The sequence below is a fragment of the Gobio gobio genome (genome assembly GCF_949357685.1).
Source record: "Gobio gobio genome assembly, chromosome: 21".
Taxonomy (NCBI): Eukaryota; Metazoa; Chordata; class Actinopteri; order Cypriniformes; family Gobionidae; genus Gobio; species Gobio gobio.
Genome location: NC_137117.1, coordinates 22,270,480 through 22,283,992, shown reverse-complemented (window position 1 = coordinate 22,283,992; position 13,513 = coordinate 22,270,480). Strand labels below are relative to the sequence as shown.

The following is a 13,513-nucleotide window of genomic DNA, read 5'->3' as shown; positions in this document are numbered from 1 at the left end:
AGAAAAATACAACATGAGTGGGAGTATATTTGATTGAATGCACCTTTGCGTTGGTGGGCCCTGGTTTTATCCGTTCAATTTCCATCAGTGACCCTGTAAAGAAGACTTAGCAACAGCTCCCTAAGTGCAGTGACACATGGGACAGTCAACTGCAGGAGCTACACACTCTTCCAGACTGCACATGCTTGCTGAGAGCTGCTTGCATAAGAACACCTCCCTCTTTTGCCTCCACCCTTCACCAACGCTCCAAAACCCAACTCTGTAATCACTTCCAGAAGCAAACCAGAGGACGTTTCATAATGTCATCAGCTAAATGTCAATCATTGTCCATAATGTCAGACATCCACGTAAAAAAAAAGAATGACAACACTGGTACATAGAGGTGTGGTTTGATCTTTGATGACAGTGGTATTTTAGACGGAAAGTGTTCATGAAGAAATCCACTGTGCACCGAGCAGGGCCCTAAAACACTTGAGAACATAAGGACCAGTCCCCACCAATATTCAGATTAGTGGTCAATATAAGTGTTTCAGTGACTGATTCTTAAACTTCTACATTTTGGTATCTCTCAATCTTCAGTGTGTCAAGTAGTTTAGCTATTAAGTGGTTTACCTGCACAGACTAATTCAGAGCATTGGCAAAAGCATTTAGGTGAGATACTTGTTCTCGGTGCTGTAACAAACCCTTTACTGACATCTAGTGGAAATCTTAATAGGCCACAAATGTATGCACACGAATTTATACTTTGCCTTGTTTGGACTTACCTAGAAGAAAATAAATCAAGTGTAAGGTTCTGTCAGGCAGGTTATTTTGCAAATGGCACCAGTTTACGTTTAAGACCGTCTGTCTTTCCACGGAGGTCTATCTGCTAATATCACAGGTAGAATACGCTACATAACACTTCGGTCAAATTTGCAAAACACACTGTAAAACACTCAATCTTTCCAATCTTTTTTGACTACTAAAGACATAGAAAATAAAGAAAATTATATTATATCATTTTAAAATTGATAAGGGCTTTTATTATATTACCCAGAGACGTCCGGCCCCTGCGTGCACTATATAGTTGACGTAAAAGTATTTCCGGTCCTCTCCCATGCCTCTCTAAATCAAGATGGTGAGTTTACCAATCGTTCAGACAGAGGATCGGTTTTTATTCTGTTATTATCGCAACGAGTTAGTGCGTTTTCTCTTCGGTTCCATATTTCGTAGTAATGTGTTCGTATACAACGAAACAACTCATTTTTTGATCATATGAATTCTTTAAAGCGATGCTACGTCCGAAGCGTCACGCATGTAACGTTGCACTAAACAAGCAAGATACGCATTTACAATTCTTATATCATAACAGTATTATATCTTGTCTTAAACTGATGAGTTAGGCTTTTACCCCCGGTAATAGGTATCTGTATTTAAATAAATTCCGTATTACTATTTTTGGTGCCTTGGGTTAATTATTTTCCTATTATCTACAGATACAGCAACGTCTATATTTTCTGTTCCTGTTACTTTATACACTATAGGGGTACATACGTTATTAAAATCAAATGCATATGACAAAACTATTTTTAAATTGTATTAAGTATCAGGCACAAAGCCACCAATTACAATAAAATTTTAACTAATAACCCTAAATGTTCTGTAAATTTACATTAACAGATCATGATTTCAAGGTTGTCCTTTGTAAACCAGTGCTAAGTGTATTTCTCCATTTTCTAGACTAAGAAGAGGAGGAATAACGGTCGTGCTAAGAAGGGACGTGGACATGTCCAGCCCATCCGCTGCACAAACTGTGCCCGGTGTGTGCCCAAGGACAAAGCCATCAAGAAGTTTGTCATCAGAAATATTGTGGAGGCTGCGGCTGTAAGGGACATCTCTGAAGCCAGTGTGTTTGATTGTGAGTAAGAGACTGGGCTTCTTAGGGAGGGAGACTAACGGGTTTGTTAAAACATTTATCAAACATTTTTTTTTTAAATGTCCTTCTACAGCCTACGTTTTGCCCAAACTGTATGTGAAGCTGCACTACTGTGTCAGCTGTGCCATCCACAGCAAAGTGGTGAGGAACCGCTCTCGCGAGGCCAGGAAGGACCGTACCCCACCTCCACGCTTCAGGCCAGCTGTAAGTCATGCATCCTTATCCTTTTGAAATTGGGGCATAAGCATACTTGTGCTTAATAGCTATTACATGCTTATAAATGGAATTAGCTAATTTTAGACTATTTTGTCAATAATATCAAGTATACTGATCAATACAATATCATGACTTTTTTTTTTCTTTCAGGGTGGTCCCCCACGAGCCCCTCCAAAACCAATGTGATCTGGAAATATTTGCATTTTTTTATGTAAAGAAATAAAGATGACAAACTAAAATGAACTCTTGTCTGTGTTTAATCAAAAATGTAAAATGTTACTGTCCTCTGTGTACTTTTCTTGAGGTTGTTGGGGGGAAAATAAAGTTTCTTGATGTGAAGTCATTTGAAATGGACCTTAAATTTAAGTTTCTACATTTAAAACAAAAATTGTGTAAAACGTGTTCTTAAGTTTACTGAAATACATTTTCAACAGGAAACGCCTTATTAAACATGCATTTGTTAATAATACTTCTACAGCATTTATAAAAAATGTAAATGGTAATTAACATTTACTAACACATTTGAAAATCCAAAGTATCTGTAAACATTAATGCTCTGTGACTTACCAATGAACAAATGTATTTGTATTAAATATTAATGCTGTAAAAAATTGCTCAATGCAAGCAAAGAGTTGCCATACAATATATATATATATATATATATATATATATATATATATATATATATATATAATGCAAATGAAGCCTAAGGTCTTAACACTTTTTTTTTTTTTACAATAGTAATGAAACAATTTATAGGCTAAAACTTTAAAAAAAAACATTTGAATTTAAAACTGAAATTAAATGTATTTGAGAATTTGTTCAGACTGGACATAAATTAGGGAAACTAGAGAACAAGTGTTTAGAGTTGTAAGCAGACAGAAGTTACAACAAATATTACTTTATTGGACATGAAAAATTACTTCAACTTAAAGTTGGGTTACACTCCTTAAAAACAAGATCAAATAAACAATACCTCTTGAAACCAACACACCGTTTTATAGAACATGAGGCAGTTTTTTATATTTTAACAAATTTGAGGTAAAGAGTTTTTCTTTGTCATATACATTTTTTTTCTCACAAAATATTTAAAAACATTGAACCCAGGGATAAAGCCCAAGAATGACAGAGAGTTTGATCCCTGCCTCCCGAAAAATGCTAGGTCTCTCTTTCTCAGTTGCTGCTCAATATGGTTGCTTCACAGTTCGTTTAAAAATATTGAGTTCATCACACCTTGGGGATAAGAAATATGAAATGGTGCAGAAAAGAGCTGGGTTTGGTTTAGAGGAAACAGGGAAAATTGCAGCTAGTATTTCACAAGCAGAACAGTTGAAGAACCCCAGCAAACAAACGAGTACACATGCAAACTCTCCCATTCACACACTCGGTAGGATTCATTACATGATTTCTTTTTGACCGATAAGTGCATTAAGTGTCATATATGGTTTTTGCCATGATTTCAAGTAAATAAATGTATGTCTGCAGAAAAAAAAATTACATGTCTACGAAGGGTGCAAAGTCACTGACTAACCTTTGTAAATACTGGATTTGGTCTCACTTGTTCGATCCATTCATACTGTACTCCGTAGGCTTGCACTGGAGTGAATCCAAGCATACGTATTAAGAGGCCTACAAATGTTGTAAAAGTAACCAAATAGATGTAGGGTCAGTGGGTTACACATAAGCAAGTTTTGGAAACAGCTGACCACCTCCAAGGTCAAGTGATACACACATGCTACAACATCCAAGTACCCTTAACCACAGCCCACGTCACATAAAGATGTACAAGCAATCAAACAAAACAACTCTTTAAAATTCTCTCATTGGTGCTTTTTCATTTCAGTTTGTGCAAGTGAGATCCGCTGATAAAATGATATACGGCCACGATATATCTTGCCAGGACGGTACATAACTCTACAACAATATTTCAGTCCTTTCCTTCAACAATCAAGCAGCAGGTGTACTCAGTGGGGATCGAGAGTACCGTATGCATGAACTCATATGGGACATGACCACACAGGACAAGCGTACAGGATACAAGTCCAATATCAAGGGCAGAAGTCACACAAACATCCAAGCACCAAATTTTACAACACAAGGAGAAAATGTTCAGATCTGAATCCTTGAATGACCGTGACCCCTTTTATTATTAGGAAAATAGCCTTTATAGAATTGTTTTTTAAAAACACCACACTGTTCATCTGGTCTTTATAACCAACGTGTTCTCGTATCAAATTGTTTCTTGTTTTCTCTAAATAGCATTTTTATCAGAAATCAGTGCAATAGAGCAATTTCAGAAAACAAAAGAATATGTTTCAAAGCTCAGTTACCAGTCATTACTGTATCTGCTCCCCTAAAGCCTTTGAATAAAATCCTTTACCCACCCCGCCCCAAACCTCCCCGCCTGTCTGAAACCCTCCCAACAGCCCCAGCAAAAACACTCACATTTAAGCAGAATTAGAAAAAGTGCAATCCTCCTTTTGAGGTAACAACCCTTCCCCTTCACTCGTCGTCAAATTCACGGAATGCAACATGGGTCTGTGTTGGGTCTGCACCAGAACATTAAGGCTCCTATTTCCCCTCCACATGTCTTACCGCATCTAAAAAAAAACATAATGTGGCTCACTGTGATCGCAGCATGGCAGAGGATGAATGGCGGGGACTTCGTACTACAAAAACTATTTAAAAAAAAACCTCAATAGATTTGATAGGCAAAATCTTTATCGCCACTCAAGTGAGGTTGAGATAAAGTTTGAAACGACAATCAAGATCTGAGGCACAAGGAAACCAACTGTTTTTTTCTTCTTCTTTAGGACAGAGGTTGTAGACTCAAAAACTAAGGCAAATGTTTCAAGTTCATTTCCTTTCTTAAATAAAACATTAACATACATTTTTAGAAGGAAATAAAATTATCCGAGCCTTAGCCTAATCCCAATCCTATTTGACCAAGCGTGCCGTTTTCGCGAATTCAGGCTGCATTGTACCTACAGAATCGTCCAGCATTAAAAACCATGTGCAATTCAACAACTAGCTCGTACAGGGTTCATATAAAGCAACGATTAAGGCAATATGTGTCTGTGCTCCTTATATGGCTAACATACCAATACTCCAGCCTCAATTTTGCAATTCACGCTGCTTGCTCTCCATTCCCTCTCTGTCAGCAGTGTCCTCCCTGAGTCGCCTAATTTCAACAGTCCCACCGAGGTATCCTAAAAGAGCACAAAGTTTGTGTGAATACTCATAGGCATAGATTTCTTGTTTAACAGGCTCAGAAACTTTGGAAAACCACTCTGGATAAAAGAGTCCAGACTTTGGACGTCTAAGCAATTCAATGTCTTTCTCTCTTCAAGAGGCAGACTCTATGTAAACACCACCAAACAGATGGGTATAGACCAAATCTCACATCTCGAATTTCTCTTCCCAACTGATAAAAAATAAACCCCACCGAAGTAAGGCACTTCTAAAGCAAAACAGCTGCGTCTTGCGATGAATGACTTGGTGTGGGAGTGCAATCGGAGGATATGACTTGTCCCCCGTTTGAATCCTCCTGACATCCACTAACACGGGATGCAATTGCACGTTTTACGCTTGTACCTAAGTGATTAGCCTTCGACGGAAAATCGGATGTCTGCTAATTATAAAAAGCAAGTGCTAATGTGCCCCAATCTGGTGCAGACCGAACTAGACGCCATGACGCCATCTCAAAGCAGCATACAACTCTCTATACATCTCCCCAGTCTCGACCTAGGCCATCCACGAGTACACCTCAGCCCACCTGGTGCTCCCCGCGGACAATGTGCGAGGAGAACTCGTAGCGGTCCTGGCTGCGGTGGCCGCAGATGTTGCACTCGAAGGGCTGGCGGAAGCCGTGGCAGCCCATGTGGATGGTAAACATGACATGGTCCAGGAAGAAAATGCGACAGTGCTCGCAGCGGAAGGAGCGCACCGGCCGCCCTTCCCCGTCTACCACCTGCATGGCTTCCCTTGTCAGCGGCGAGCGCGGGCTTGCCTTGGTCGGTAAACCCCCAGGTATCCCTTTCTCCCTGTCCCCCTCCATGTCCGTTTCTTTGGCGTGACTAGGACTGTGCCGCTCGCGCCCGCGGTGGTTCATGTTTCCCGGTGGCACCGAGGTGATGACGCACTGCTCCTCCACCATGCTCTCAGTGTCTGTCGAATCTTGGTAACCGTTGCTTGGCGAGGCGGCGCGGCTGCGGGTGGAGGGTGCATCTTCATGACCCTCGCCGGCCTCCCTCCCGGCCAGGCCCATGGAGATGCCCCCCGCGCAGTTTAGACGCTGCCCAAGAGGAGTTATATGAGGGTAGACAGAGCTGATGACTGGGGTGAACTCTGAGATGCAGGTGGAGTGCGAGGGCATCCGCAGGGAGCGGGAAGGATCCACATCGTTGCTGCCTCCTCTTGGCCCACGCAGGAAACGCCCTCCCATGCCTGCTAAAGCAGTGGGGTCACCCTCGTGGTGCGAGAGCAACATGTCCCCATCTTTATCAGGATTGGGGTCAAGTTCATAAGGTGCTTCGGATATATTCAGTCGCATGTGCTTTTCACCTAGAAAGCCAGGGAGCATCAATATCATTGATCTTTAGTAATCACTAGATTGCACTGAAATTATTTTGTTTTTGCAGCTACACAATAACCAATAATATTTATTTAATATTCTTTTCTAAATCGAATTTACTGCAACAAAACTCTGAAACTGAACAAATTGAATTTTTTTTTTTAAAATATATTTACAAAAAATGTTTTAGATATATATATATACACACTACCGTTTCAAAGGTTCGAAGTACAGTACGATTACTTTAAAATAAATTAATACTATACATTACATTGATCAAAAGTGACAGTAAAGACATTTATGTTACAAGAAATTTCTATTTCAAATAAATGCTTTCTATTCATCAAATAATCCTGACTTTTGGAAAAAGGTATCACAGATTCCACGAAAAAAGCACAATTGTTTTCAACATTAATAATAATAAAAATGTTTCTTGAGCAGCAAATCATCATATTAGAATGATTTCTGAAGGATCATGTGACACTGAAGACTTGAGTAATGATGCTCAAAATTCTGCTTTACCATCACAGGAATAAATTACTTTTAAACTATTTGAAGATAGAAAATATTTATTTTAAATTGTAATAATATTTCAAATAAATGCAGTTTGGTAAGCATAAGAGACTTCTTTCAAAAACATTTAAAACCTTTGAATAGTAGTGTATACAGTATATATCTTTAACGCCTATGTCATACTGACAAAAAAATGTTCAGTGTTTCTCGCTGCATACAGTTCACAAGCTCACAACTCAGGTAACACTGTTCTGCAAAGGTATTCAAAGAAATGGGCCTACCCAGAAACTTCTGGGGTGTAGATCTCTTCCTCTTGGTGATGCTATTAGCCAGCCGATCAATGAAGGTCATCTTTTCTGAGGACGACTGGATCAGGGGTTCAGACATCATCTCCACATTATGGGACTCTTCACCTGAAGACATGCAGAAGCATGATTATAATAGAATAGTGTGTGTTAGAGTTGTCACAATATTAAAATGGCAGTGAAATTGCACACCAATTTTGATACAACAGCAATAATTTATATGGTATTGAAACTATATTAATTACTGTTCAAAAGTTTTTTTGAAAGAAATCTCTCACCAAGGCTGCATTTATTTGATAAAATAAATAAAAAAATCAGTATTGTGAAAAACTATTACAATTTAAAATAACTGTTAAATTCTGATATGTTTTAATATACAATTAATTCCTGTGATGGCAAAGCTGAATTTTCAGCATCATTACTCCAGTCTTCAGTGTCACATGATCCTTCAGAAATCATTCTAGTATGCTGATTTGTTGTTCAAGAAACATACATTTTTCTTAGTATTATTTTCACGATTCTTTGATTAATAAAAAGTTCAAAAGAACAGCATTTGTTAGAATTTTTTGTAACAATATAAATGTCTTTACTTTAATTTTGATCAATTGAATGTGTCTTTATAGAGTAAAAATAATTTTCTCATTAATATTATTTAAAAAAAAAAAAAAAAGGAAAAAAAATTGTACAGACCCCAAACCTTTGACCGGTAGTGAACTCTTTTATTAATAAAAGTAAAATAATAATAATAATAATAATAAAGTAGTCTAATGTAAAATAAATTACCAAAATTATTAGTTTTGCAGAGTCTTAAATGTATGATTATTAGTTATATACATTAATATTGATTCAATGCTATCAGAGTTTGAGTAACAGGTCTGTATTTAAAATAAGAATATGATTCAGCATATTAACAACATAAGAGACTGCAGCAGTTATACTCGGTTACATTTTAGCTAAGGCCTACAGCACAGTAATATTTTTACACATAACCACCTTTTTAGATTCTCTGTGTTTACAATAATACATCTCCAAGGCATGTATTTTAATCAAGAAGTGCTCTGGACCGTTCAAGTGCGCAGCAACATCACCAGCTGTTATCTTCACAGAGGATGCACGCAATAACACTGGTGAGCTTTCAAAAGCAGCCGCCTGTCAGGCAGCACTTGGGTAACAAATTCAATTGGTACTACTGATACTGCAGAAAGGCCGATATCGTCCATTTTAGTACTGCTAGTTTTGACCTCCCAAGCATTTGTGTTAGTAAATATGGTATTACCATGTGCAGGCTGGGCGTTATGAGCAGGCTGGTGGTCCAGACTCTGTAGGTAGCTGTGGCAGCGCTCACGGTGCTCCTCCAGGGTGCTCTGCTGCTTGTAGCTGCGGCCACAGTAACTGCACTTGTAGGGCTTCCCTACTGTAGGGGAGGACACTGAAATAACGCGGAGGGAGAATATGAATACATTTCACACAGCTTATGTGTTACGTAAACATAGACATTACTAATACAGTATTGATGCTGTGGTTAATATAAGGTGTTACCCGGTAATATATTATATATAACAGATAATATATAAAAACATAATAAATCAATATAAATATATTATGATGATATATAATAATATTTCCAATATAATTACTTAAGAATACTCTAATTACTGGTACAGGATTCGTCAGACCACAGAATTTCCCTTGTCACAATTTCCCCAAAAACGAAATGACACGCCACTCATCTATGACGTTTATAGAAGAGGAAAAAACTGTAGACCGCATCTGTCCATTTAGCTTTAGAGATGTGCGTCATTTCAGAGAAATGTATTATTCTATGAAGTCATTTCTCTGAATATCTGCGTTCTCATTGAAAGGACCTTAGGCACTACAGGTGAATGCTCTTCTTCATCATTCAAAAACACAAGCAGGATATCCTGTTTTCATAATACTCTAAATGTCATACTAGACCGCTGCATTTCGTTTGACTAAGACTTGATTATATAACCGATTAATGAGGTCCTATTCACACTTATTAGTCTGCTTGCAGGGGCTCTAGTAGAGCAACTGGTTTAAAAGGAAGTTCTAGACAAGCAAAAATAATCACCACTTGCATTAAAAGAGAAATAGGTTACATGACCTTGACTACATTCATTTATGCTCTGTGGCATATCAAAATGGATTTTTTACAACCCACACACTTTTCCATCCATTTATTTTCCAGCCACAAAGTTCTCTCTTCTTCCTTCTCTTTATTTCTCGCAAATGGCCTCTCTCAAATCACAAAGGCTCACCGGAGTGGGTGCGGAGGTGTCCTGTCAGGGCGTCACGGCGACGACAGGCGTAGTTACAAAAGGGACATTTGAAGGGCTTTTCGCCAGAGTGGAGCTTGATATGACGCAGCAAGTTGCCCTTCTGAGTGAAGGAGGCCCCACACTGGTTACATTGGAATGGCCGCTCACCTACCGAGACCAAGACTACCAGTTTTCCCACCGGCGCAAAAAAACAGCAGCACATATCTTCAAGCTGACATTTTTTTAAATATGTTTGATCTTTTTTTTTTTGACAAGATTTAGTCAAGAAACACTTACCTGTATGGCTGCGTTTGTGCACCATTAGAACATTGGGTCCAATGCAGATCATCCCACATATATCACATTTAAGTTTCCCATTGGGTAGCCGAATAGGACCAGGAGATGCGGGCTCAGAGCCGCCCATCTCTCCGCAGCCGCTCCCAGCCTGCCCTCGTGTACCTCCGACCATCTCCACTCCACCATCTTCTGCCAACTCGCCCTTTTCATCTTTCCATCCTTCATTTTTCTCCCCGACTCTCCTTTCCGCCAGTGGAGCACCACCTGCCTCCTCGTCACTGTAGAGCTCCACCTTGATGGAGTTAGCTGGGCACGGAGAGAACGTTGTACATTAATGGCAGATGCTTTTACCCAAAGCAGAACTTGTTCAAACTAAGATGTTAAAGACACTGACCACTGAGTGAGCGACTGGGTGAGGACTGTTGACTGTTTGGTGTGCTTACGGTGGGTCCTCTCAGCCCTGCAAAAAACTCCCGCTCTGTTGAAGAATCTCCACTACCTGAAAAACATGAACACACACAATGGGGTTAAAATATGTCTTTGTATTTTTCTTATTTCATCCAAAATGTCCACTTGAAATTATATTATCAACATAACAATTTGAGTGAAAAGTTTAAATAGATTTTTTTTAGAATAAAAATAAAATAAAACAGAAAAAATGTAATAAATAAAAACCTAAATAAGTTTGCTTTGGACACAAACTCTAAAATGGATTCAGCGTACACTTTATCAAACATTTCTTCAAAAGAGTTTGCTGAGTTATATAATTTCCCAAAGAAATGAAACCAGCGCAATACAATTTGTTTAAGAGATACTGGATTCTGGCATGAGAATTATAGCAGTGGATAAATTCAATAAAAGTCCCAGATTTTCAGAGTGGTCAGTGACATCTGGAACCAACTTTATTTAGCTAAATGCATGTCTATGAAAATAACAAAAGAATAAGAAGTTAAAAAAGTACCAGACCTGACATGTACGAACGGCCATTGCAATCGTCAGCATTCATCATCACACCAGCTGCCTGTACCGAGAAATCATACAAAAACATTTGTTTTTCGATGCATAAAACCAGCTTACAATTTCAACATCTCCAACAAATAGGAAAGCAAGTTTTTCAATTAGTGCATTAGCACATTTTACAATAATACAGTGCACTCAAAAAACCCTAAAACATGTATATATTTGGCTCATCTGATTTCAACCGAAAAAAAGAAACTTGCTGGTTCACTTGCAGTTTGTTATTTCTCCCTTTCCTGTGTGGTTGCACGGTTTGAGTAGCTGAATAATTGATATGCACACTGGTCAAGATCTCATTTCTAACTCAACAGCTGAATTGAGTGTCCATTCTATAGAATTCTAGTCTTAAATGAAGAGCATAGTGTGCAAGAAACTGCCCTCCCTTTATCCGGAGACCTATCAGAACACAAGGCTGACATCTAAAGCAATGATGATACTAAGCCAAATGTAGGGGTTGTTATGATTTGCTATTACTCAGACATTTCCACATATTATCGCTTTGGTATTGGAAATATCCTTTAAATGCAACGCATATTAAAATTAAATAATTTCATATTTATAAAAATAACTCTTTGACTCATCTGAGGTCAAATCTGACCTGCATTTGAAGAACCAGTTGCAAAGCCTTTTATCTTTATCCTTTCAGAATGCTATGCTGCTTTAATCTATAAATCAAATTTACCCCCAAAATCTTTGATATTGTTTAAGATTAACACCCTCACACATACGGTTCTATATGATAGGAAATAGTAGGGCTAAAGACTACTTGGGGTACAATTGTATGTAATTTTTATTTTTTATAAAACACTAAATGGCAACAAAAACCAACTAATTTGTTTAATGAATTTGAAAAGTTCATTTTGGTATAACTGCACCAATCACAATTTATAATTATGAAATACACATGAACTAAAATTAGAGAAAAAAATACATCATACATTTACTAACAGCAAAATAATGCACAAGGTGTTTTAAAACAAGCAAGATGTTATAAAATGCCAACGGTGATTGAACATTTCTTTTTACACAGATTGTGTTAGTTAATCCACGAATGTAAAAATTTTATATTTTGTTTTTGTATTATAATACACATTGGGACCAGATAAAAAGTCCTTCTGAAGCACTTCAGACCTCTGGTATTGTAATTTAATTATTTATGAATTTTTCATGGCTAATAATATGGGTCAAAATTGACCGAAGGATCACAGATAGGTGCAGTTTAAGCACATTCAGATGTCATGAAGAGCAGGTGTAGGCTGATGCCATTATACTATGAGATGACAAACGACATGCTGCTTTCTTTACCATTCTGATTACAAAGTAATATAAATATAAATAATAATACCGTTTCATGGTACCCACAATAATATACGATCTAATAACAAACAGGCCTTCGGAAATGTAAAACATCATTGTGTCGTGTGAGACAAAAAGCATTCACAGCTGCAACAGGCAGATCTCATGAGTTCACAGAGCTGTCAATGAGTCTAATTAACGCAATCATCGAAACAGCCCTTTCTGTCTGCAGTCACACCAGAAAACGAGAACAAGATCATCGTGCACAAGCCCTCGTATGTTTAGTAACTTTACATACACCATCGCGCTGCAGAGGAGGACTGACAGCACGCAGAATCATGTCAATCCTGTCTGTCTGGAGCAACACTAGCTAGCCACCGCTGCTAACCAGCTAACGAGACGTGACAGCTCACAATAAGGCAAAAACGTCGCTAAACTAACTCACAAACGAAAGAACAAGCGTTGCTGACAACGCAATCCGATCGGCGGCCTCCAGTCGTGAATTACAGTCAATTTTTAGACGTGACAAACTAAAGCGGAATTATGTTTCCTGAGAGCCCGCTGGCGTTGCTATGGCACCCAGCACTCGACAGATGAGTCTAGCCGTGTAAACCCTCCCAATCCGAGCATAGTTACCTGGCCTAATGTCACTTTCCTTGAATAACAGCTATTGATTTAGCACGGTGAGTATTTTTTCTTACCTGACGATCGACTGAGATTGCAATATTTATACAGCAGAAACGCCGTTTGTTTTCTCTAGCGAAGGCAGCATCTCCGGGATCTTTTACCTGAAACCCCAAACAACTTCCGGGCCCATGCCGGGATACAGGCCCGAATAACATATAACCGAAAAACTGCCTCTCAAATCCATGATTGGGAGGGATTATCGAATGCATCGATCCTCCTGCTACAGGTTAGGAAATAAAAAGAAACACAAAAGCTACAAACGCCACATTTATTATTAGTGGTGTTGTTGTTATTTATTATTATATATGAATAAAACTTCCTTCATTTAAGCAATTTAATATTTTTAAGGAATGTTATTCTTTCTCTGTGTCAAACAGGTAATATTTGTCTATTTGTGGGAATTTTGTTGCATGAA

The 13,513-nt window shown here is 38.3% G+C and overlaps 2 protein-coding genes across 3 annotated transcripts; one reads left to right on the top strand and one right to left on the bottom strand.

Annotated features, from left to right (window-relative positions):
* The first annotated feature begins 1,055 nt into the window (after positions 1 to 1,055).
* On the top strand, positions 1,056 to 2,470 carry rps26 (ribosomal protein S26). The gene is made up of 4 exons (XM_079802524.1): positions 1,056 to 1,117; positions 1,720 to 1,897; positions 1,989 to 2,119; positions 2,282 to 2,470. The coding sequence occupies exons 1-4, from the start codon at positions 1,115 to 1,117 to the stop codon at positions 2,315 to 2,317; spliced, it is 348 nt and encodes a 115-aa protein (XP_079658650.1). The 5' UTR covers positions 1,056 to 1,114; the 3' UTR covers positions 2,318 to 2,470.
* A 531-nt stretch (positions 2,471 to 3,001) lies between these two features.
* On the bottom strand, positions 3,002 to 13,227 carry ikzf4 (IKAROS family zinc finger 4). 2 transcript variants are annotated; one of them, XM_079802521.1, is made up of 8 exons: positions 13,113 to 13,227; positions 11,065 to 11,119; positions 10,493 to 10,597; positions 10,099 to 10,404; positions 9,802 to 9,984; positions 8,799 to 8,951; positions 7,499 to 7,630; positions 3,002 to 6,694 (listed from the first exon to the last, which is right to left on the bottom strand). In XM_079802521.1, the coding sequence occupies exons 2-8, from the start codon at positions 11,105 to 11,107 to the stop codon at positions 5,898 to 5,900; spliced, it is 1,719 nt and encodes a 572-aa protein (XP_079658647.1). In that variant the 5' UTR covers positions 11,108 to 11,119; positions 13,113 to 13,227; the 3' UTR covers positions 3,002 to 5,897. The 2 variants fall into 2 exon arrangements, with proteins under 2 accessions (XP_079658647.1, XP_079658648.1); XM_079802522.1 differs by having other exon boundaries at positions 9,802 to 9,969.
* Between the last annotated feature and the right edge of the window lie 286 nt (positions 13,228 to 13,513).

Bases quoted from the DNA above. Each gene is read 5' to 3' on its own strand.
- rps26 (XM_079802524.1), top strand. The intron at 1,898-1,988 runs GTGAGTAAGAGA...GTCCTTCTACAG, and splicing joins TGAAGCCAGTGTGTTTGATT to CCTACGTTTTGCCCAAACTG. The intron at 2,120-2,281 runs GTAAGTCATGCA...TTTTTCTTTCAG, and splicing joins CTCCACGCTTCAGGCCAGCT to GGTGGTCCCCCACGAGCCCC.
- ikzf4 (XM_079802521.1), bottom strand. From the start codon at position 11,107: ATGATGAATGCTGACGATTGCAATGGCCGTTCGTACATGTCAG. The intron at 10,598-11,064 runs GTCTGGTACTTT...CATGTTTTTCAG, and splicing joins TGGCCGTTCGTACATGTCAG to GTAGTGGAGATTCTTCAACA. The intron at 8,952-9,801 runs GTGAGCCTTTGT...GCGTTATTTCAG, and splicing joins ACACCTCCGCACCCACTCCG to TGTCCTCCCCTACAGTAGGG.